We start from the raw sequence: 26,364 nt of genomic DNA, 5'->3' as shown, positions 1-26,364 counted from the left end.
ATCTCTGTGAGTTCGAGACCAGCCTGGTCTACAGAGCTAGTTCCAGGACAGGCTCCAAAGCTACAGAGAAACCCTGTCTTGAAAAACCACAAAAAAAAAAAAAGAACTATAAGTATAGTCTAGGACAATGATACACACACACTATAAAATCCTTGATGAATATTTTTGCTCAGTTTCTCAATTCTTGTGCATGATTAGCTGCTAGGCAAATCTAACAGGATCCAAGAGATACTCTACCACCTATCTCTGTGGTCACCTCACATTCCATAACTGGCCTTGATAAAGGATAAGAGCCACTTATGCCATTTTGATAAAAAAGTATAAAGTAGATACTTATTTAGCTTTAATTCACTTGCTTAATTTACTCCCACCCATTTCTCTGTTTACCTCTGTACTTTATGCAGTGTGGGTTCCTTCACTAGTCATCTGAAAGCCTGGGGAGAGCTGCCTCATCACTAAGGATGGTGAATAAACCTATCACCCTTCTTTGGTCATTGTGGCATGACTCTTAGCTTTGAGTTTCTATGTGGTACACCACAGGAAAAGCCAATGGAATTCTTACCCATGAGTTTCATTTTAACTATTAAAATAAGTTATTGGTTTTTTTCTAGAGTTTAATAATGGAAATCTAAGAGAAAATTTTCTGATAATACCAATTCCAACAAAACCAGACTGCCTCAGTTAAGATTTCTGATGCTGTGATGAAACACCATAAACCAAAAGCAAGTTCGGGAGGAAAGGGTTCATTTGGCTAATACTTCTACATTGTTGTTCACCACTGAAGGAAGTCAGGACAGGAACTCAAGCAGGTCAGGATCCTTCAGTTCTGTAAGAAACCCGACTGAGCAAAGCAGGAGTAGCAGAGGCCATGGGGGGCAGCTGCTGACTGGCTTGCTACCCCTGACTTGCTCAGTTGGCTTTCTAATAGAACTCAGGATCCTTAGCCCAGGGATGGCACCACCCACCATCACCATCACCCTCCCCCAGTGATCACTAGTTGAGAAAAATGCCTTAAAGCTGGGTCTCATGGAGGCATTTCCTCAGCTGAGGCTCCTTCCTCTCTGATGACTCTAAGTGTCTCAAGTTGACACAGAAAACAGCCAGTACACAGACTCTCTTCATTTGAATTATGTTATAGATGTGTCCATGCCTTTCCTACAAAGAGCATTTCACTCATGGAAACAGTGAGTTTTATCTCACACCTTCTTTATTTAGTATTTTTATCAATTTCCTTGATTAATTTTAATGCTGTTATGTTAGAAAAAGACATATGGACGAAGTAGATTTCTAAAGTAAGATATTAACAAGATAATATATTCCATAAGCAACTAATCTCGATATTGTTACAGTATTGGGTCAGTGAAGCAGAAATACTCTGACCTTTAAATGACACTAACATACTAAAGAACAACAGCACACTTACAAAGTTTTAAGGTTGGACTTGATCCCCAACTATAAATTTGTAGTATTTGATCTCACAAAGGAAAAGAAAGACTACTTGTTTCAACTCTGTTGCTTAGTGGGTGAACATGTAGAACTGAACCTGGATAGGATTAAAAGGAGAGATCCATAGGGCATGGGCAGGGCAGAGAGTTCTAACATGATTGCCAACTATTTCTTCCTGGCATTCTTCCCTTTTGCTCATTTGTCTTCTTCTGCATGAGAGTCATGTGCTTTTAACATCTAACCAGAATAGCATAATAGCAGATAAGAGATTGAGTGGCATAACTGAACATTTAACACCAGGCAGTGGTCACTCTTTACCACATCCCATGCTGGACAGAATAACTGCTACTTTGGGAGTGTTACATATGGCAGGAAGTTGAAGGTTCTATCTTCACTGTTACCAGCAGACCTTACTGACAACAGACAACATCTGTCCTTGGACTGAATGATTCACTTGTCATGGGGAGTTTTTAATGTGACAAACATCTAATAGGGGTGTTCGACCACCAACCTGAAGTGAACCTAAGCCCCCAGATCTAACAACCTCTAATTCTTGACGTGAATCCTGGAGCTTAGAAGTGTATCCAAGCTATCAGTTCTTTGGGGATCTACATGAGTCTCAGATGAGACTATCCCTGGTCTACACCTGTATGACAACACCGTGAGAGATCACAAGACAGGCCATACCTAGTCCATGCCTGGGTTCCTGACTGCCGAATCTTCCAAATGACAAAGGTGTGATTCTTACACTTCAGGTGTGATTGTGCCGAGGTGGATACTCAAAGACTAAAACTCTGAGTTGTTTATTTGTGATATAATATTACATGCTACTTTTAATATGTTGGACACGAGAAAACATATTAATCAAACTATTGGGTGATTTCCAAACCTGGAATTTCTTTTGTAGAAGTTCATAGCTGGTGCATAGACTAAGTTTCTGTCTTGTTACTATATGTCATAAGCTAACTGCTATGTTTTCATGACGATCTCTTTTGTGATCAGGACGAGATGTATGTGTGGGAATTTGACAGCTGGAACAGGCACCTTTCTAGCATTAACACTAGGAAAAGAATTCAAACATGGAAATGATATGTTGTATTCATTTTTGCTACTTTAACTGAATAATCAAGATATTCAATACATGAAATAATCAATACATGAAAAAAGAATGACATAATTTATAATGAAATTACATCTTCTGCATACCAATAAAGCATTTAAATTTCTTCTTGGTAGTGAATGTGTAAAACTAATTTCCTTCTAGACAAATATCAGCTCATTAACCTTTGCCTTAATTATTCTAGTGGCACACTTCTCTCTACCAGAACAAACACTGCTATAAAAATTCAATTTTCTCCTGCCTGAATTGAGTGGACCTCTATGAGAAGTGAACATTAGATTAAACATTTTCAATTCTTCTCTGTTTATTGGAAGTCAAGCCCATTTTATTATTGTTTTATGCTCTGGAAAAGATCTGTTTTATTATTTGACAAATTACATTCTCTCTCTGCAGTGAGATATAAATTGAATATGAGATACATTAACTACAAATTATGAGCAAGATAATCCTATGGATGGAGAAACAGACTCCTAATCAGGTTAAATCAGGTGAGCATGAATCACCATGGAGATGGATAGAGGTAAGGTGGTGGCAATGTATAACTAAGACATTATAGTATATTACCAAACTTCATGTATGTAATTCCAGTGTGATATTCTGGATTGACAAAAGAAATTAAATTCAAAGTTTTTAAAAATGTGAGTTGCATGAATTTTAAAAATTTGATAACTAATGGATGTTGTTTTATAGCATCAGGTGACTAAATTTGATTTATGGGTAAACATTTTTTAGTGTGTTTTCAAATTTCACTCTTTGCGATTGATAGATTATGATGTATCATTCTTTTCTTTCCTTCTACAAGGATAATCAAAACGTACTGCTTAATTTCAGCAGCAATTAATTATAAGTAAAGAAAAGATTTCTCAGAAGCCTTAGCCCAAACAAATCTTCCATTATTAACTCATATACCTGAAATTTTTCTTATAAAGTGCATTACTAGACCTCTTTAAATTTATTTTTTGAAGATAGTATCTGGCTAAGCAGTCTAGTTGGTGTACGATTCTCTGTGTAGCTCAGATTTCCCTCAGATTTGAGTGATCTTCATGTCCCTGTGTTCCTGAGTGCTGGGATTATGGGTATGCATCTCTTTGGTTGGCTTACATTTTTTAAAAAAAGTTTTTATTAGTTTTTCAAGACTTTCATACAATACATTTTACTCATATTTACTTCCAACCCCTCCACGATCCATCTTCACTCTCTTGTGGCTCTACTCTGCCCCCAGTCCTCTGCCGTAAAATCCATCAAGTCCAATTTGTGCTACTCATATATGGTTGGCTGTGTAGTCTACCACTTGAGCATGGTCAACCCACCAGGGGTCACATCCTTAAAGAAAACCGATTCTTCCTCTCACAGCAGCCATCAATTGTGGAAAGCCCCTTGGCTATTCATGAGATTGTGCCAACTTTCCCTCTCCAAGGAAAGTTTTGCTTTATCTTTCCCAGGCTTTGTGCATGCTGTCACAGCTGCTATAAGTTCGTATGTGTTGTTACTCTCTTATGTCCAAAAAATACTGGTTATCTGTAGTCATCCAATTTTTTTCCCCACTCATATCTTTCACAATGATCCCTAAACTGTGTGTGTGTGTGTGTGGGGGGGTGCCATTCCATTAAGGGTTGAACATTCCAGTGTCTTTTATTCCTTAAATCTTTATCAGTTGTGGGTTTCTGGTAACCACCATCTACTGATTAAAAAGGCTTCTCTGATAAGGATTGAAAGATACACAAATCTATGGGTATAAATACAAGTCATTAAAAGTCAATTTAATGCTAATTTCATTTAGAAGAATAATAGTAGTAGGTACTTTCCTAGGTTCTATTATCTGGGTAGCCACAAGTTTTTGACCTGAGTAACAGTGTGATGTATGGGTTTCCTCTTATGGAGCAAGATTAAAATCCAGTCAGAAAGTGGTTGATTACTCCCATGACATGTGTGCCACTATTGCACCCCTATTGTATTTCTTGCCAGCAGTCTTTATTGTAGCACACATGGTTCACATTTGGGTAAGACTGATGATTACTAGCAGGCATAGTACCCCCCACCCAAGCATTATGAAAACTAGCCAATAGGGATGATATTCCCAGGTCAGTTCCAGTATATTTTTTCCATGTTCTGTAACTTAAGTATTTGGTGACTTCATCTTTATGGTCTTACCATGAACTGGAGTAACCAAGAGCATTGGCAATGATCTGCAATGTTTTAGGGTCCTCTGGACTCCCTTGTACAATAACTCAAAAATGGGGTTCTAATTAGTCATTGTTCCCATTTTAGGGTAACTCCATTTAAACTCCTCTAATTCATACGTATATTTTAGAAAGCTTTTAGAGTAGTAGAATTAACTAATACTTTTTAAAAAGATTCTTATTCCTCCTCTTATTCCTTGCTATACTCTGCCCCTCACTACCACCCACTTAATCCTACTTGTTCCATGACTTCATGACTTCATTGTTGTAGTAGGAGCAGCGGGGCTGTGTCCCCACCACCCAGCTGCCCACACGGCTAGCTTTACCCGAAATAATTATACGGAAACTGTATTCTTTTAAACATTGCCTGGCCCATTAGTTTTAGCCTCTTATTGGCTAGCTCTTACATATCGATCTAACCCATTTTTAATATCCCTGTAACACCACGAGGTGTCTTACCAGGGAAGATCTTAATCTGTGTCTGTGTCCGGTAGGAGAATCATGGCGACTCCTTGATTTAGCTTCTTTTTGTGAAGTAAAAAGAACAAAATGCTGGGAGAAAGAAGCTGAGTCAAGGAGTCGCCATGATTCTCCCACTCCAGACAGACACAGGTTAAGATCTTTCCTGGCAAGCCAGCTCGTGGGGCTACAGAGATTAATAAAAATGGATTAGGTCGATATGTAAGAGCTAGCCAATAAGAGGCTGGAACTAATGGGCCAGGAAGTGTTTAAAAGAATACAGTTTCCGTGTAATTATTTCGGATAAAGCTAGCCGGGTGGTGGGACGCAGACCAGCCCGCCAATCTTATTACAACACTTCATTCTATAACCACTGCATTATATGTCCTCGAAACCCCCCTACCACAGCCCCCTTCCTAATTTCCCAACTCCTGTGGGTATTCCAAATGAAATGAACATATCTGAAGATCAAAGGTAACAGCCACAAATGAAAAACAAAACAAAAACATGTGACATTTATCTTTCTGGGTTTGGGTTATATCACTCAGAATATTTCCAATTCCGCTCACCTGAGAAGTTAATTTTGTTTTTCTTAAGAACTGAATAATATTCCATTGTGTAATTTTTGCAAAAGAACGGCAATGAAAAAAATGGGGATGTTATTCATGGAAAATGAAGTAGAAGGCATAGTGAAATATGATCATGTCCCTGGCTGCAAAGATGGCTGTTAATACTGCATTCGCAGGCCTTGTGTGAGAGTGAGCTCATACAAGTCTCAGAGACTCAAGCAGGTAACAGTTTTGGTGTATTTACATGCCTGTTTCTCTTGTCAGCACAGTCCGGAATTTTGCTGTCCTAGGTAATGGAAGTCTGATTTATGGTGACCTCGGAACTCCCATACGTTCTCTGCTCCTTCCCTCCTCCTGAGCCTCCAGTTGCAGCCTATCTCTGCTCCCATTTCCCAGAATGCCATGAGGTTATAATTACATGGCATGGAATATTGTCTTTCTTTAGCCACATGTACTTTCGTTTTCCAAGTAACTTCATGATAGAACATCACATTTCATTGCCTTGCTGAACAATGCTTCACTACAAGCACGGACCAGAACAGTAGTAGTTTTTAGAAGAAAATTGATCATAATAACTTTAAACTTCCTTTAATAATCTTTATAAATAAAGTATAAACCAGAAAGATTATCAGCTTTATAATAATTTATATGTAAGAAATGTGCAACATAATTTTTCTTGGTGTCATAAATTAATATTTGCTTAACATTTCTGTTTGAGAAAATACATAGTGCAGTAATCCTTTTTCAATTAAATATTTCAAAACTATATGAGTCATCTAGATAATAGCTACTAAAATAACATAATTTGTAGTATCTAAATGTTAGACCCCATTTTTACAGTATAAATAGAGATGAAGCAATTATTTCACAGTTTAAAATCAAGGTTTATATTTGAGTTCAAGAAGTAACAATAAAAGTAAATGTTATGCATGCTGAACAAAGCTCCTAATTATTTTTAAATGCTATGCAGTTTAGGGCATAAAAGTGTTTGTCAATAGATGTTATAAAAGTTCACTGGTTCCAATCTGGTTCTACTGCCCTCCTTCTACAGAAAGACAAATCTAATTTATTTTGACATGTTGGAATTCAATATATTTGCAAATGAGTACCAATTAAGGGACCATTTTTATATCTGCTATGCGAAAGTTTAATGAAAATGAGAAGAAATAAACACCCTCTGCAACTCCTATCATTTGTAACCTTGTGGTAATTGTTTCAGAGTGACCTAATTCCACATATTTAACTAAGAAAAATAGTGCCAAGACAGGACTCTTCAGAGACACCAGCTCTCTCGGATTTTGGGCATGAATTATAAATAAGAAAATTAGTCAAGGGCCAAGTGGGCGGAAGCTATTAGGGGTTCAGCTCTGCTCAGACTCACAAGGCACCTTCAGCATGAAGATGTGAGAGTAGAAATCCAAAGGATTCCTCAAATTATTGTCAATATAAAAATGTTAACACATAGCATCCATATGAGCATAGGGCATGCATGTTGTAGGCTTGGGGCAACACTGCATGACTTGGAGTTTAACACTGAAGAAGTACTGAGGCTTCTACTCTGCCCCATGGTAGCGTGGGAAATCATCTGATACATATTTATCAAGAACAGAAGAGAAGAACATGGGAGAGATGCCCAGGCATTTCCCAATAACTCATGCTACATTCTGAACACCTGCGGGCTGTATAAACTGAGATAATTTTAAAGTTTCCCCATTTGACTAAACTTAAGGAAACGTTCTTCCAGGTTCTTTGTTCTTAGCTTCCTTGTTCTTAGAGCTTTACACTAGAAAACTTGACATTGTAAATCGTCTCTGTACGATTTTTAAGACAAACCCTTCTTGCCAGCTTTACAGTTCAGCGCAATGGCATTGCCACTGGCCAGGGAGGCGTGCTCTGACAGTAGGACAAACACCTATCTAACCTGTCACTGGCCCCCATACCTGGTTATTCTGTTTTATGGGTTCCCTGCTTCCCATTGTAAATTTATATCTCTTAATGAACATGGGAGGCCCTCTCGAGCACAACTTTAAAATCCCTTTCCCGTGCAATGTGGATCTCTGGCTGAGCTCTGGCCCTCCCCATCATTACAGTAGCTTGTTATCTTTCATGCAATCAACATGTTAAATTGGGTTTAGTTGTGTGCTTCTCTTTTCTTCATAGCATCACATGTGAACACAGCTCCGGCCAACACAAGTTCTATCCAAGCAACCCACAGATCATAAGAAACAGCCTGTGGCTATTAGGAACAACTGCACTTATTTATTCAGTGATGTATAACTTAGGCATACAGGAAAAGTCTGTAACGAGCAAGACTCCATTCATACATAGCAGAAAACAGGACATCAAAGTCACAGGGCACATACTACAAATCAACATGAGTTGGGAGGGATTCTAGTGATCATATGATTCAGCTTATCGGTGACAACCCTTTTTTACCTACCGCTGTAGCTTAATACAATGTGTGTCTTTACACTGGAAAGTACTGTGTGTCAGGCACAGTAAAGATAGAGCAAGCGGCAAGTTTTACCCCTTACGTAAGCTTACAACCTCAGAACTCTGCCTCAGAATTGTACCTTCATTATGTTACAGAATAGTCCTGGCTTTTCCCTGTTGGCGACTGCCTGATATGTCTTTTCTTATCATGTGGTTTTTCTGCATCTGCTTTTGTTTTCTATGCATTGGTTAATGGAACATAGCCGTGTTTTAAAATTTTACAAGAAAAAAATTAATTACCCCTTAGACGATGAATTAAATGGCACAGATCATGGAAGACTGAAGATGGATGAGTTCACCATCATAAACTGCAAACAACACCGTGTCGTTCATGATTGTGAAGTCAAACTCAGTGGGAAGATTTGACTTCTTAATAATCAGTATGACTTTTTCTGGTTAACACCTTTCAAACTTTGAAATTTCTCTTGTAATAAATAATAAAAATAAGGCTCTTCAGACTTTTCCTAAGTCCCCCTTCTAGTTTGGCTTAGCTTGCATCTCTAGGCTCATCAAGTGAGAGCCATACCTCCAGGGCCCTTAGACAGGACACTCCACTGATTAACTCAAGAAGAAAAAGGCACCGTCCACAGAGTTCATGTGAGTAATGAACTCTGAATGAGGGAAGCAACAAGAGCCTGTGAACCATCTACAACTCAGAAGACGTGAAGGAGTTCAGTTCCACGTGGCAGGGAAAGTGTTTGGACTCACTCTAAATGTCCCAAGCTTTTTCTCAACTATAAAGAGAAACCCTCCTATGCTTGAGGAGTGACTTAAATGGTAGCAGTTTGTTTGTCCTCAGGAGACGTGGGTTTTCATGTTGGACAGCAGACGTACACAAAAGTAGAACAGCTTTAGCCATCGAGTAGCACTCTCTATATTTGAAGGTCCCCACGGATCTTCATGTCTGTGCTGTAGTCCCTTCAATCAGTGTTTTCTCCCTACACACATGTTCTTGATGAAAAAAGGTCTTTAAATTTGTAGGTCAAGATTTCTATGAATGGTAGCAATGTCCCTCCATAGAACAGAACTGCAATTCTTCGACTAAAAAAATCTCACTGGACAGCAGTGAAAACATTGCTTCTACTTTTTACAATTTAGTATATTAGCTACCTCTAATTATAAATTATAATTTTCCTCATTTTTACACATTAGAAGGGAGACTGTTAATTCTTTATCCAGTTTCTAGCAATTTCAATGCCCTATATAAAGCTGTTAAGATTGAGTTTAACTATGAATTATGTGTAAGTTTTACTGTCATTAGGGATGAAATTAATTCACATTTATCAGCAACATACCAGTTATTAATTCTAATGTGGGAATTGTGAAGGTTATATTCTAGTAAAGAGTAATTAAAGTTTGGAAATCATCAGGATAGTCTTATACATAATTATCTTTTATCAGGGTTTGATACATTGAGATTGAATAATATTTCTCTAGGATTAAAAAAATACTTAAGAAATTAACAAAAATGCATCGGATTTTTTGGTCTTTTTCTTTTTAGCATATAGTTATAAACTTATTTATTTTCATGGAAACTATACTTTCAAATGCACAGTTTTAATTGTCTATAATTATAACCTTAAATTTGAAATATTTAACAATGAAATGGAAACATCTCTATCATAAATAAATACCAAAGCGCTCTCCCCTCTCTCTCTATCTATATCTCTATATAAATATTTGTATTGTAATTTTTGGAAACTTTTAAAATAATTGCCTTTGACTAATTTTTTGATAAATGGAGAAGACACTGCATTTCTATACAAAATCAATATCCACATTTAGACTGCATGGTCTATCTGAGACATGTTGATCTTTCTGTGATATTTACTCTCAAACCGAAGGCAAGTGGATCCCAGTGTATGCATGACTCTGACTCAGTCTGCCATCCTCAGATGAAGAGCAAATGTCATTCTTCAGGGTCTAACACACTTGCCCTCCAGGAGTCAATCCATTCTGGGGTGATCATCCAGCCTTAACTACTACTTGGACTTTAGTATTCTTGCATAGGGCAATGGAGAGACGTGGTAGATGACTTTCCATGACACTGCAATAGCTTTCTAAATAATGAAAGACAGGAGGAACCTTCTCATCAAACATGGACAGGTTGTGGTTTAGGTTCCATCTTTGAGGCCACAGCCACAGGAGGCACATCTGAACCACACTTTTAAGAATCACAGGTGGAATCTTAGGGGGTATTTGTGTGAAGGATGTTGTGTCCCCCATCAAACTGCAGTTACTGGTGAGGAGAGCACAGACATAGAGGTGCAGTTTTGTGCTATGACCTACAGATGACCTGGTTGCCATGGAGATGCACACTTAAGTGAGATTGTGCTTGTTTCAATGCAACAATCGAATCTAGGATGTTGGGATGTTTTGGCCTAATACATTACCAATCTCTTCTTAACTTGGGTTTATAATATATATTTCTCTTAAAGTCCTCCAGCCTGACCGCTACTCCCAATCCTCTTACGTGGGAGTTTCCTCTGAAGAGAGCATTGCTTTTTAAGTCTCACCTTGGTAATTTATTGTTGCCAGACTCTACTATTTTGATAGTTATAAGATAATTTCAAAATATTTATTATTATTTGGGAGTTTTAATGAAAACTGAGAGAAATGTAATGGATTATGAATATAGAATTTAAACACATATATTAAAGTAGGCCTTTTCTATATGCTTGTATACTAAAAGAAAATGAGTAAGTTGGATAAATATAATATATGTTAAATTATGTACAAGTGTCACATTAATAACAACATCAATTGCATGGATTTTTCATTCCTAAACATCCCAAACCATGTCAGGGTATCTACAGCTACATATGAGGACAATGGCCGGGAGGCTGTTATGTCCCTTTTTCTCCTATAAGTCTTCCCTCAGTTTTAGTCATACCACTCGGAAGAGGAAGCAAATTATGAAATGGATGAAGGCTCCAAGAAGAATGAATCAGAAATAATTTCAGAAAACGTTTCTAATTACTGGAGGATTGATGAACGAATGCCTCCCTAACCTTCGTGTTGCTTCCAAGACTGAAAGGGGCAGGTGGAAGACTGAGAGAGCTCAGGCCAGGGAATGCCTCAAAGGGACAAACAAGGCCTTATCAGCCCGGGGACTCGAGTTTGGTCCTGAAAACTCACAAAGCAATGGCAGGAGAGAGCTGACTTCACAAATTTGTCCACATGTACACACAGTGACACACGCACACTCTCCACCATAAATATAGATACAGAATAAGCAAAAAAAAAATGAAATTAAACAGCACATTTAACCTCATTGTGAGGATTTCAGTTAAACCAAATAATAAATTGTCAGGTCTGCCAGGTGGTCTGTATGGTCTGAGCCAATCATGACATGAGAAGTTTAAGAACAGATTATTAGAAGATGATTCTAGGTTTTTTTTTATTTTGGGGGGGGAGGGTTCTTTAATCCAAATTGTGGGAAATGATTTAAAGAAAGATGTGAGGCTACATATCATAAACACACAGACACACACCACACAGAACACACACCCCAATGACTTATATCTCCCAGGGTAGGTACTATTACTTGATCTTCATTTACTGCAAAGGGAAGAATAAGATGTAATTAAAGCAAAAGAAGGGGCATCTGGATAGATGTCGAGGGTAGGGCATGTTTCAGCAATAAAGAGCCTCTAGCTCTTTAAGAGTTTTGTTTCAGGTAAAGGTAGGAGAGGGTGAATGAGGATGGGGTTCCTAACGGAGCCTCAATATAGTCATGTGGACATGTTACAGCATTGCATATTGATCCTTGTTTCCAGCTTGGTTAGACTGAGATCCCCTGGGAGAGGAGACGAACACACGTCTGAACACACATCTGAGGGTAATTCTAGAGAGGACGACTCCTCAGTGGAGAAAGGCCTGTCTTGAAAGTGGTTGATGCTATTCCATAGACTGGGGACCTAAATGGGGTTAAAGGGTAAGGACAGGGTCCCTGTACCAGCCTTCTCAAATGTCCACTTCTAGATGGCCACAGAGATTCATTCATTTCGGACTGCCATGAGAGACAAGCATGTGGCTTTTAAATGCTCCATCATCAATGTTTCTGAGTTTCCCCTTTGAGAGACTGAGTGATTTAAGTGGTGGTTCCAATACATGAAATGGTAGGGTGAGGAGGAGATGGTGTCATGATTGTCAAGAATTCAGTTTAAATTCCTGAGCTACAAGATTAGTTCATCTTTAAATGTGTCCATTTTTTTATGGTAAGAGCCTAGGAAGCAGAAGCTATATTTTATTGTTATTATATTAGCATGGATATTGTTTCCTCATTGAGAGAACACACACTGGAATCAGAACAATATCTTGAATCCTTTTTCCCTGCTCCAGAGTCCTAGAAAGTCAGTGCTAAAAAACCTGGGTATTTCCCTTGTGAAATGGGATGAAAAAAGTTCCTCTGCCATAACTGATGTAGAGGTTTGATAAATGTGTCCATTTTTAAATTGATTTTTACTGAGCTCTACGTTTTTCTCTGCTCCGCTCCCTGCCTTTCCCCTCCCCTTTAACCCTCTCCTGAGGTCCCCCTGCTCCCAACTTACTCAGATCTTGTCTTTTTCTACTACCCATGTAGATTAGATCCACATAAGTCTCTCTTAGGGTCCTCATTGTTGTCTAGGTTCTCTGGGATTGTGATTTGTGGGCTCGTTTTCTTTTTGGAAATAAATTTTCCACTAGGAACCTAGACATCAACACTTGAATGGAGACAGTTCTGAGACCTAAAAACACAAGTATTCCAGCTCCAAATATGACTTTTCTTAAAAATACTGTCCACATGTCGACTGTGAGTCCACATCACAGGGTCAGAATGGACACATTACTGTTTTGTATCTTTGCAAAATTTGATCCTAGAAGGATTTGTGTTTTCTTCTACCAGGAGTGACACCAACACAAAGCATCTTCTATACAGTCATAGATGGATGCCTCATTGCCCTCTGTGAGTGATATACAAACTGCCAAGGCAGCGAATGGATTTAAAAGTAAGAGAGCAAAGGCAGCAGGTGCCTTATACCTCATGGTTCTGTATTAGAAAGCAGTGGGGATGCCTTTTCCAATAGTCTGCAGTAGCATAAGAACAATGCCACAGCCAGCGTCTGAAAATATAATGACACGGATAATCCTTATAGACGATGCTTTCAAAAGGAACAAGAAACCTGAGAAAATGCTGCAGCATGAATGAGAATGACTTTCAGTATGATTAATAAATTGTGTGATAAGTTCTTTCAAATCAATATAAGGTTAAAGTATATCATTTGAAATGGCAGTACCTAGTATGAGACAGGATTATAAATTTCTTGTCTTGTGTTTCTACCTTTGTCAACAGTTGGCTGACAGGGTTGTGCTGGCTGGACTCTGTATTTCGGGTATTCCTGGGGGCAACGTTTCAATCAGGCCAAAACATGGTAAAGACTATTCAGTACCACATTTTATTTCTAAAAGTATAAGCCCTGTTGTGTGACTCCCAATAGCAAGTGGACTTGGGAAACAGTTTGGCTGTATGCTCATGAGAAAGTAGAAAGGACTTAGGGAGACCAGAAACACTGTCATGAGTGTCCCCCAAATCAGCAAAGCTGGAGAGATTGCTGGGGAGCTGCTTACTGCTTTAGGGTTTTTCCTACATCATTGTATAAACATTTAAATTCAGTTATTGGCATCAACCACCATATCTGCTATCATTGGTTTTTTTTCTTTCCAATGTTCCTGGGTATCTGGCAGAAAGTAAGGTCTTCTTTTTCAGTACCAAATTCCATTGAATCCATTTCAACAGTAACACTGACTCTCATGTAGGAGTCTATCCATAGACAATAAGTTACAAGATTGCTAAATCCCCCCTTTTTTGATTCAAAAGACCATAGGAATGAGACAATCAGAGAGGCACTGTAGCAGTTAGCAAGTTCTTCAAGGTCAGAGCCCTCCTAAAGACCTTGTGATGACTTTTGTTTGGAGCACCAGATAATTGGCAATTTTTTGTTCTCTAAGTTAATAATTTTATTAATAGAATTCATTTGTAGTTGGTATTTATATTCAGGCACAGTGTGAAATGCTAAATTATTTATTGAGCAAAACATTTGTGTTTTTCAAAGTTAGTACTGAACAAGAACACATAGAAAAGAAAGCCAAATGAGTAATGTCCAGATTCTCAGCATGACCTTGGCCTCAAAGACTCAAGGTTTTACCCAAAGGAGACAAAGATCAGTGTGACTGTCTGAGACTCTGAAGCACACCTGTTACTGATGGGGAACAAGCCAAGTCCCAAGCGGGGGCCTAGAGAAAGGACAGGCTTTCCAGAGCTCACCAAGGAGAGATACTGCTTACTCCATGCCCAGCTGTGCTGTTTATTCATTTTCCTCCTAGAGTTTCCAAGGAAGGACTAGAATTAAGGTAAACAGTCAGGAGAAGTAGAAATTTCATTTACGATTGCTGTGATGTGTAGCACGAATAATAAAAACCTAGAGACAGAAATTGAGTTCAACCTGAAGACCAGAAAAGCAAAGCAGCCAAGCCACTAGAGAAGTCTTACATCTACCAAGGCTAGGTGACCACAGACCAAGAGGACTAAGCAGTATACGAAGACTAGGCAGACCGAGCCTCCCTCTCCTCCCATTCTATAGTCTCTCTAGTGCTGGGATTAGAGGTGTGTGACTCCCTAGTACTGGGATTAAAGTTATATGCCATCACCACCTGCATCTGATTCTGCATTGATCTTGTGTAGCCCAGGGTGGCCTTGAATGCACAGAGATTCATCTGCCTCTGTTCTCACAAATCCTAAGATTACAGGTGTGTGTCACTACTGTCTGACCTCTAATGGCTAATTTTGCCCATATGATACTCAGAAAAGATTTATGTATTAAAACATAAATAAAATATCACTATAGTGTTGAAACATCATGACCATAAATGACCCCAAGAGGGAAGGGTTTATTGAAGCTTACAGTTCCCAACATAGACCATCACAGAGGGAAATCAGAGCAGGAATTCAAGAGGGGCAGTAACCTAGAGGCAAAGCTGATGCAGGGGCCATGCAGGAGTGCTGCTTACTGGTTTACTCCCTCATACCTTGCTCAGTCTTCTTTCTTGTAGCTCTTAGGACCACAAGCCCAGGGATAGCACCACCTTCAAAGGACTAGGCCCTCCTACATCAATCACTAATTAAGAAAATGTCCTACGGGCTTCCTTACAGCACGGAGAACATTTACTCACTTGAGTTTTCTTCTTCCCATATGGCTATAACCAGTATCAAGTTGACATAAAAGTATCAAAAACTGCCTTGTGAATCTGTCACCTTGGTGCTCGAAACATTCAATGAAATTTATCAGGGAAATCTTTCCAATGGCAGAAAACTGAGGCCATTGCAAACCAGAGAAAAAGAATTCCAGAACCACCAAGCAAGAGGGACAGCAATGATGGGCAGGGGAATGGCCTCACAGCCACATTCACTACGGGTTTTATTTGTTTCACCTTTAGTTTAGAACTTAGTATAGTTTGTGTGCTTGCTTTAGAGGACTGTCCAGGAGTTACGTCATGGAAGTTCATTCTGAGCTCCAGTATTGTAAAGATAAAATTTTCTTGTGGTGGCAGATGTTCCCAAGATATGTCCTCATTTATTCCACTCGCCAGTATCTTGGCTCCTGCTGTAACTTCAAACTCTTAAGAACTTATTTGAAATTATAATGCGTTAAGGTCCAAATTTAAAAGCAGGATGAACTCCATGGTCATCAGAAATCTCTTTCGCTCTTGAGCCTCAAATAGTAGCTTCTTCCAATTCCAATTTGTCTCAGAAGAAACTAAATGAATTAAATTCTTTGGAACCCAGATGGAGACTCCATCATCCCTGTTACACTGATGTTGACACTGCCTGACAGATGTGGGCCATTTATCAGTATTGTTATGGATAACCCTATGCCAAACCTTCAACTCAGCTCAGTAGAAGGTGGGTGTTCAGGCATGATTGCATATCTATATACTTCTTTCCCCAGCACAGTGGTGCTACTGTCTCCGGTGGATTACGTTTTCATGGTGTACTGTGTTACCAACAGGTACATTGTTTTTACTCCAGGGCTGTGAGCCTCTTGCAGTAATTACTTTATTGGGAATATTTTTAAATTAAAATTTCTGTATTGTATATTGATTCATGATTGCATATTTGTGCTGAGGATATTTACCACCCTTCAGCTGTCTTGGAGGGAATGTAGAGATTATTCACCAAAATAAGGGCAGATGTCCCCATCTATGACTCAGCATCACTATCAGGATAAACGGGGGATGATGGAGTCTACTTTGGGTTCCAGGGCACTGAGCAATCCAGTCTTTCTTGAGCCAAACTAGAAATGAGAAGATGATATTGATTAAGGCTCAAGAAGAGTCAAGATTTCGGATGGCAACAGAATTAAAAACCATATGTATACACACACACATGCATGTCACATGATGTATGTGCACATACATGTTTGTGAGCACATGATGAGAGTTTGCAAAGAGCTGACTGTCTTTGCCGTGTGCAGATATAACGAGAAGGCATCTCTAGGAAAGACTGGGTAGGAATCTATCCCGATGATGCTAGTGCCCCCATTTTCTAACATTCACCAACTTTCCCTAGACTGTCTCACTTCATTGGTTAGTCTGAATTATTTTCTTGTCACTTGATGACTTGAAAATGCCCTTGCTATAATACATAACATAGTATGAAGATTCACATCACATTACTTAGAAAGTGTTGCTGTATATCATACATCAGAGGTGGAGGTCACATTGAACTGGCGACAATGAGAACTAAAAATCTGTTTATCACCACTGGGTTCCTTAATGACTTAGAACTATATGATTATATTTCAAAATTCTTTTATTATTTAGAAAGCATCAGTTATTCACTGAAGCATCTCTAAAGTGCTTCATACTAAAATGGTTGCTAGTGGTATGTCTTCAAAGATTACATTCTAATGTTAATATCAAGCTGGAGTTGAAAGTCAACATCATTGGTTAAACTCAGATCAATTTCGAGAGTACCTTTAAAGCATACTAAAAGCTCAGTGTTCTGAAACCTGATAGAAATGCATACCTATATTCCTCTTGGGTGAAGCGGGGGATCTCTCCAGGATGTAAGACGAGAATTCTCACTGTGGCACTGCTGGACATCACAGGCTCGCCATCATCAAAAGCCACAACCACCAGCTAAAAAAGGTGACAGGATCCACATAGATTATAAATAGGAGAAAATGTCAACACAGACAGCATCAAAGATTTTGTTTCTGGTTCCAGCTGTGGGAAGAAGTAAACATTTTCCTACTCCCTTCAAGGAAAGAAATACTGTGTTAGAACATGCCACATTCTCCCTTAATCTTCAAAAACATTCAGCCATGTAATGTCATTGCTAGAAGAAAAAAATCAATTAATTCTATTTAGAAAATAAATGAGCTTCTTGCAGAGTATATGGATGGTGCTCTATTTATGTAATTCTAAACGGATATCTATAGTAAATGCTGCCGATAAGGAGAAAAATCTACGTTTATAGCATCAACACACTTACATAAAAGGTGTTAAATCCAATTGTATCAACAGCAAAAAGATAGAGTACTTATAAAAAATTACTTTCTCCTGAATTTAAAGAGCAGGAATGAATTCCTCTAGAGAATAAAATAGATGACGTTTATAGTTAATACTTCATTAAATAATGTCTTTTTTTTTTTTTTTGGTTTTTCGAGACAGGGTTTCTCTGTGGCTTTGGAGCCTGTCCTGGAACTAGCTCTTGTAGACCAGGCTGGTCTCGAACTCACAGAGATCCGCCTGCCTCTGCCTCCCAAGTGCTGGGATTAAAGGCGTGCGCCACCACCGCCCAGCTAAATAATGTCTTAAAACAACTAGTACATTGAAAATCAAGACCATGAAGTACACAGTGGGAATTATTCAAACAAATAAACTGACTTATGAGGAAATATCTATGGATTATTATTGCAGTAGTATTTAATACTTTCTCTTTGCAACCATAATACACAAAGAAGTGCTCTAATATTTACATAAAGGTATGCCAAACATTTTCACAGAGATGTATATTCTTGAGGAAATTATAAGTTATTAATAAAAAGCAACTCAGTTTAGGTTAATGGATTTTTTTCTCAAAAATTCTAGAAGCATTGTCTGTCAAGATAAGATTTCACTTCTGCAGTTATACTTCTAGTCACTTTAATGCTTGCAAGTAGGTGTACAATGACATTCACACAGTTGTTTCAGAACAGTGGAGGCGCTTGCTATAAAAACACAGTAACAACCTAATGATCTACTATTACAGCATTAGAAGCACAAAGAAAAATGTAATGGTTTACTTGCACAGCACAACACCATATAGTCATTAAGATAATAGCTTTACTTTTGTTGATTGGTATGGACAGTATATAGTTGAGTACAGATTGAATATCATGATTATTGTAAAGCATAGACACTCATGATAAGATCAAGTAGTAGCATCTACTTATGCCAAATATACAAAACATAAGTAATTCTTTTATTTTAAAATAAAACTTCCAAATTTCAATGAGAAATGATTTTTGAAAATTAAAGACTTGAAAAATAGAAAGAAAATCATATTGACAACTGTTAAGCCAAACCCTCAGTGCTAAATGTCAAAGAGCTGTCACAAAGAAAATGTCACACTGACCTTAAAAATGGTTGTAGGCTCTTCATTAAGATTGACACGAGTTATTACTCTTCCAGAATCTTCTTCTACATCAAAAATGCTGGCAGGGTATGGAAACTGCACATCATCCACTCGATACCTCACCCGACTTGCAGGCAAACCCTGCAATGAAATAATTGATCTACCTGGATGAAGGCTAAAAAAACACCAGTGGAGATAAACTGACTTTTACAATGAATGGCTTGGTAAAGAAAAAGTGTCTTGGTTCCACACACTGTGTTAAAATGTGACAGGGTATTTCTTTCTGTGAACGACTCAATCCTAATCAATGAAGTGTGTTGCAATTAGGCTTTGGTGAAATGATTCTTATGATTGAAAAGTTAGCATATTACCACAGCCATCTTTCCTTTCATTCCACGTCGTGTCTGCCTCCCGAAATACCCATTCTCTGTGAATATTCTTATTTTCTGCCACAGCTGTTTCATTTTTAATTATGATAATCTAAATTCAGGATGCTGGTTTCTTTTTTGCTTGGGTGCATCTGGACTATAGCTAAATGGTTGCACCATTACAAAGGGTATAGTATCACCGAGAATACTCACCAATCCCTCTATCCACTAATAATCTACAACCTACACTAAACTATGATAATAGTCAAGACTTCTGTGGACAACTCAGACTCTGATTTTCTTCCATCCTCTGCAGCCACTTTTTCTGTACTGGACACTGATCTGACTCTCTGCTTCCACTCTATTAAAAAAAAAACTGTCTTTAAAATATACACACTCTTAGCCAGGGGCAGTGGCTCACACTCACAATCTCAGCAATAGTATGTTCAAAGAAAGAGAACCATTATAATTTAAGAGGCCAACTCTGTGCTGCACCGTGAGTTCCAGGACATTCTGAAATGCAGAGTGAGACCCTGTGCCAAAATTAAAAACAAACCAAACCCAGAGAGGGAGAAGAAAGGAGAGCTCAAAAGTCAGAGAGGATGCATTCTCGTTAAAGCTGTCCATAACCCTCGGTGCCTTCCATCAAACACACAGATCCAGACTCCCCACATGGGGAACCAGATCTTGAAAATGTCTCATTTTTCCTACCTAATTTACAATTACTGTTCATTTTTGCTATTATATATGCTTGGATGCCTCTGTTTCTTCCTTATACTCGAGTTTGAAAGACTTCTACTTTCCGAATTTGTGCTCATGAGTCCCTTATTCCGGTTAAGATGTGGCTCGAAGCTATTTCTATTCTCGAATTCGACCTGCAATTGTATCACACATTTTGTGATGGTGCAAATAGGAAGTATCTCCTACAGCCTCGTGTTTTAGAATCTTCATTCCCAACTTCCGGCATAATTTCAGGAAGCTATGGGAGCTTCAGATGGTGGGTCTATCTGGTAGACAATGGCCTTGGGAATGTATACTTGAAAAACTACTTTCTATCTTGCTATTTTTCTTTTTGTCCACTGTGATATAAGGAGCTTTTTTGGGGGTATGTGCTTGCACTACCATGAAGATTTGGCAACCACATGGGGCCAATGAATTAAGGACTAAATACTTTGAAATCATGAGTCAAAATAAATCTTTCCTTTTTTAAAGTTGTTATGTGAGGTGCTTTGTAAAAGGAGTGCACCAGCCATCAGTGTACAAACAGTGCAGGAGTGGGGTCGTTGCTGGAACTAAGCCCATCCACATGGGTTTGGGCCTTTGGAACTTGTTTATATGAATAATTTGGAAGTGTTTGGAGATTTGGGCTAGAAAAGCCCTAAAATGCTATCAGATGAGCTTAATTGGTAACTGGTTGGATCTAAGAAAACCAGAACGGCAATGCAAATGCGGAGAATATGTGGATACAGAGTCTGAGAGGAGAACAGACATTGTTCTTAGAGAAGGCTATCTGGGTTGCAATTTTCCCATGTCTCAAAATTTTGAATGAGGAAGAACCAAAATATAAAGAATGTATTTCCTTAGCAGATAAAATTTTAAGTTGCTTAGCATCTTCTCTGAGACATGGTTACCACTCATTTCACCATAGTCAGGCCTATGGTGAGAACTAGGAGCAAAGATTGAAGCAGGAAGAACCGCAAAACATGCAGAGTGGCTGAAAATCTGCTCCTTTAAAGTGGTAGGCAAGTAAACCAGAGATTTTTTTTTTTAAATTCAAGTTTGTTTATTTATTTTACATTCTGATCACAATCTCCCCTCTCCCCCCCTCCATTTCCTCATCATACTTCTCCTCCACCCCTCATCAATCCATTCTTCTTCTATTTCTGTTCTGAAAGGGACAAGCCTCCCATGAGTATCAATAAAGCATGGCATGTTTATGAGACAGATAGTTGATTCTGTGGGTTTTCTAGTGAGGTCCTTGAGTGCTCTGGTTTCTACAATCCTTCCTCTCTCCAGCAGGGATTTTTTTAAGTGTGAAGCACCATTAAAAAAGAGATCAAACGCTGGAATAATAGGAAATGTGTTCTGATACCTTTTCAGGGAGGGAAGAGACTCCTCCCCTTGCAGGCTCTGGGGCATAAGACTGCAAACCCACTTTTCTTTGAAACGGAGTGCTGGTGAATGCTATGTTTACAAAGTTCTCTCCATTTCAGACACACTGACACTCAGACACCATTGTAGCCATGCTAAGAGGATGAGCAGTTACAATTGAAGGTGGAACAAGAGCTTTCCATCATCCACTCGGTTCAAGTATTTCTGTTGTATATTGAAAGAATATAACTTTATCATCATCATCATCATCACCACCACCACCACCACCACCACCATCATCATCATCATCATCATCATCATCATCATCATCATCATCATCATCATCATCATCATCAATTATTCCATAGACGCTCACAGCTATTACTTTCCATTGTCTTACACTTTTTAATGCTGCCTTATTTTATTGTTATTATTTTTTGACACAATTATTCTGGATGGCCCAGAACTTACTATGCAGACCTTGATGACTTCAGACTCTCAGAGAGCCTCTTGTCTGTGCCTCTTGGGTGCTGGGATTAAAGGCACATGTCTTCACACCCAGAACACTATAGCAATTTTTTTTTATTGTCACAGCTGACAACTTTTCTTTATTCATCAACAAATACTCTAGGTGCTGAGGCTGAATAGGAATCAGATCTACTGGATTTTTCCCCCCATCACGTTAACATTTTCTCTGTAGGATTTTATGTGGGGGATTTTGACCATGGTACCCAACCTTACCACAGAGAGACACTTCCGAAGCAAAGTGGATGTCTGCTCAGTGCCAGGCCCTTTGTACTTAAGCAGCAACTCACTCCACTGCCTTCCTTCTGAATGCTGCAATTGCTCTTATAGTTTCTGGGGTCTACTGTTTTATACCTTTTTTTTTAATTTACTTATTTATTGAGGATTTCCGCCTCCTCCCCGCCACCGGAAGCAAAATTTTATGATCTGCATTTGAAATTTTCCCTACAGACTCAGGTCTTAAATGTGTTTGTTTCCAACTGTTGGCTGTGTATGGGGAGTCTGTAGAGTCAGGAGTGATAACCTCACTTGTGGAAGAAAGTGACTTGAGAATTTCCTCGAATGTTATACATATCAGTTATCCTTGTTTCATTCTCTACTTTGTCCACCATGATGAGACCAGTTTTCCCCATGTTCCCATCTCCATGAACCGCAGTTCTTCAACTGCACTGCTTGCTACAATGAACTAAAACCCTTCCAAACCCATAAGGTTCATCCCCTTTCCTGAGATGTTTCTGTCATTTATTGTGGTCATAGTAACATCAATGCCATATTATATTATTTGCTATATGTGTAATAATGCAAGAGTATTGTATTCACAAGAGTAGCAACTGTGTCTGAATAGCTCGAAGGATATTCTACGCCTGTACATATTCAAGGAGCATTTGGCTGAATAAATGAATAAGAGAATTGAGGGTTAATGGTGTTGATCATGTCCAGGCATGCTGATAGCTATGTAAAATATTTGCATATTTCAAGATTTCAGAAAAACACAACACCAGTGAATTCTTGTGATAAATTGAGGAGCTATCACCTCCATGTTGATTTTACATGTGACCATATAATCTCTGAGTAGCATAGGGGAAGTCCTGCAGTGCGGTGAAAGAGGCCCACCTATCATAAATCACATCAAGTCTGTGCAGTTTGAACACATTTTTAATATAATGAAAATGCTCCTTGTTTCTTAATGATGCTGACAGCAGTTTCAGCAACCAGTCTGAGAATTTTACTAAATATCAGAATAGGTGTGTTATGTTCGTTCTCATATTTTTATCTAAAATAGATCTAAGAGTTACTATAACCATTCATATTTTACAAATGACAAAACCAAGGTTTTAAAAATGAATCCATTAACTGAGATTTCCTCACCTAAATACCAAAGTTATTAGACACACTTTATATTTAAACATGATCCTTGGACATGAAGCTCACTTAATAATTATGATATATTAAAGGCAATATTCTCATAACATGTGAATAACATGGAAAACATTTCTTAAAACTTGATTGGGGAAGAAATTGATGCTGTAGGAAAACCCAGTTTGTATAGTCCAGTTGGGAAGCATAATTTCCAGGGTGTCATAATGATAAAAAGCAAAGCTATGGCTCAAAAACATTACCAACATCAGTTCCCATTCTGTCTGCAGTTTAGTACAGTAACTGAAATCACTCACAAGCTACAGCTTCCACTGTGCTGAGATGACAGACATGTGTCATCATCCTCATTAAATGCTCTTTCCCTAACGTTTTAAAAAAATTAGAACTAGCTCTGGCTCTAATCTCAATTCATTGACATCACACATTTTGTGTTTATGGTTTTCCCACTCACTAATATCTGTTCATATACTCCCATACATAGCTCCTTACATTCAGTTCTGAAGAAGGCAGGTATAATGAGAGACAGACAGACAGACAGACAGACAGACAGACACATTTCTTTGTGATTATTCTCTGCTTATGATCTTCACTATGTGTTCAGGAGAGAAGATAGATAATACATGGATAAATACCATCTTCTGGAATTTCTTTGGCTTGAGGAATAAGGTTGTAGTGCTGTTACAGAGTCCCCATCTCATTACTTAAATATTATAGGTCTTATTCCTCACTCTCTAAACACATATGCCATACTATATGTAGGGTTAGACTTGAGATATAATTTTACTATTTTAAACATAAAGTGATATATTATACACATAAACACATACATAGCATAATATATATATATTTGTCAATATATATCAGTATAAACTTTAAAAATGTCTATTCAAACAAATCTTTACTATTTTGGGCAATAAATTGAGTATCATATGTGGTTATTTTATTTGTGCATTATTTTCATCTTCTTAGATTATTTTCAGAAAAAATTTGCTCTCAATATAAATTGTTTCATCAGACAATGTATTCAGTGAAAATCTTCCATGCAAATAAAACAAACTAAACCAAGATGTAACACATGAAATTTAATTTTGTATTATAAAATGTAAAAGAGATGGTATTAACTGTGCAATGCCTTTTGTCTGCTAAAATTGACATCTACAAGCCTATATACTGCTACAAGAGCTTTATTATTGTAGATATTCTAACAGTGTAATATGACATGCCTATATAGCCGATAGGCCCAGATCAAAGAATCTTATCATGATGGTTTCTTAGAAACTAAAGCTCAATGTGATTATATCCATAAGGTAGAAATTATTAACAGCAAAGTAAATATAAACATATTAAGAAATTACAAGCATTTTGGTTATTTTTTGTTATCAGTACATTTTTTTACTGATATTTTTTAGAATTCTATTTTTATGGGTCAAATATGATATGTTTTAACTTAATTATGGTGAAAATATAATTAATTAGTACAGTTGACAATTGCAGATCTGTGTGAAAGATATTGCAAACATACAAACATGAGGAATTTTAATGAGACTGTAATGGAACAAAATAATTAGATTCTTACTATCACAGGACATCTCATTTAGTTAATATATAATTAACATGAAATTACTCAGACTCACATAACTTCCTTTATAATAATGTGATCATATTATATCAGGAAGTACTAAACACATTATCATTAAATTCAAATACTAAATAATCTGTTTTCAGATACATGAAGAGTTTTTCTCCATGACATGGTTTAAAAAAAAACCCTTTCTGACACTATCTTTGAAATCAGCTTTGGTTTACTGGGTAACTGTGTAATTTACAAATAATCTTCCAAGTATGAATTAGCACAAGGAATTATTAAAAAAGTAGTTAGTATTTTTCCACCATTCAGGCTAATTTTGTCAATTATTTTCATAATTCTAATGAAATGCTATATTATCCTTGAAAATGATAAAGAGAAAGTATAGGTCATACTCAATTTATCCCAAAGATCATTTTTCTTCTTCCGGTCTGTATGTAACAGCACTCTGATAGGAGGGTCCTTCATATCACACAACACGTAATTAGTACGTGTGCAGTTGTAGTATGTCCATAGCTAGTAAATTCCTAAGCAACTTTTCTTTGAGATTATTTATCACTTAAGTTCTTAGGGAATATGCTATTAGAGGGAAACATAACCCTTCAAAATATCTATATAATGTCCCTGATTTAGACACCTATTGCTAGGCTGAGATAGCAAACTCCCTACTTCCCTTACAAAACGGATCTCATAAACCAGAGGTTGAACCTGGACTAGAGAGATTCTGCCCCTGCTCCCCTAAAATCTTCCTGCTTTTTAATGATAAAACAGGAATTTCAGGAATTGGAGAGATGCCTCAATGGGTAAGAACACTTGCTGCTCTTCTTGGGACCTAACTTTTATTCCTAGCACCCAAGTCTGGTGGCTCACAACTGCCTATAGTTCTAGTTTTAAGGGTTTATAACATCCTCTTATGGTCTTCATGGGCACACATATGCATGCTATATGCTGATATACATACATAAAAATAAAAACTAAAAATAAATAAAACAAAGAATTTCTCTTATTGCCTCCTTCATGAGGTTAGAAATAGGCCTCTCGGGGCTATTTTCAGCCTATTTTCCCTAGAACATTACTTACTGTATTCAAATCACAGCTAACAGCTGAGGTGTGCACTGGTGGATAAGCCTGTAAAGATGTGTTCTATGTGTGCAATGACAGAGAGTATACATATAGTGTAAAGGTTACTGTATATACACAGTCTTAACAGGAAAGGCAATCCTGCCATTTGCACCAATTGGAACCCAGCTTAAGGTTGCAATGCAGCTCCAGTTACATTCATAAAGAAAAATGCTACTTAATTCTTCCAATATGAGGAATGTACAAAATGGAAAATGTTATCTAATTTTGCTTGCATTAGGAATCTCAGATACTCAAAGAAACTAGAGAGGAGACTGAGGGTTGATGGGGACAGAGGGGCAGGTAAATGGGGAGCTGATGTGCACAAGGTCCAACATCCAGTTGCGTGTTTTTGTTCTCTTTTCTATATCT

The 26,364-nt window shown here is 37.9% G+C and overlaps 1 protein-coding gene across 1 annotated transcript in view; it reads right to left on the bottom strand.

Annotated features, from left to right (window-relative positions):
• Window positions 1-26,364, bottom strand: part of Pcdh15 (protocadherin related 15) — a 1,155,509-nt gene that overhangs the window by 100,207 nt on the left and 1,028,938 nt on the right. The window contains exons 25-26 of the mRNA XM_026785470.1: window positions 18,928-19,068; window positions 17,335-17,447 (exon numbers count right to left, since the gene is read on the bottom strand). Of these exons, the coding sequence (XP_026641271.1) occupies window positions 17,335-17,447; window positions 18,928-19,068 (254 nt within the window). The remainder of the gene's footprint in view (window positions 1-17,334; window positions 17,448-18,927; window positions 19,069-26,364) is intronic.

This window comes from Microtus ochrogaster, linkage group LG2, assembly GCF_000317375.1.
Source record: "Microtus ochrogaster isolate Prairie Vole_2 linkage group LG2, MicOch1.0, whole genome shotgun sequence".
In the NCBI taxonomy this organism is placed as follows: Eukaryota; Metazoa; Chordata; class Mammalia; order Rodentia; family Cricetidae; genus Microtus; species Microtus ochrogaster.
The sequence above is the reverse complement of the archived record's forward strand: the minus strand, read 5'-3'. Positions and strand labels throughout refer to the sequence as shown.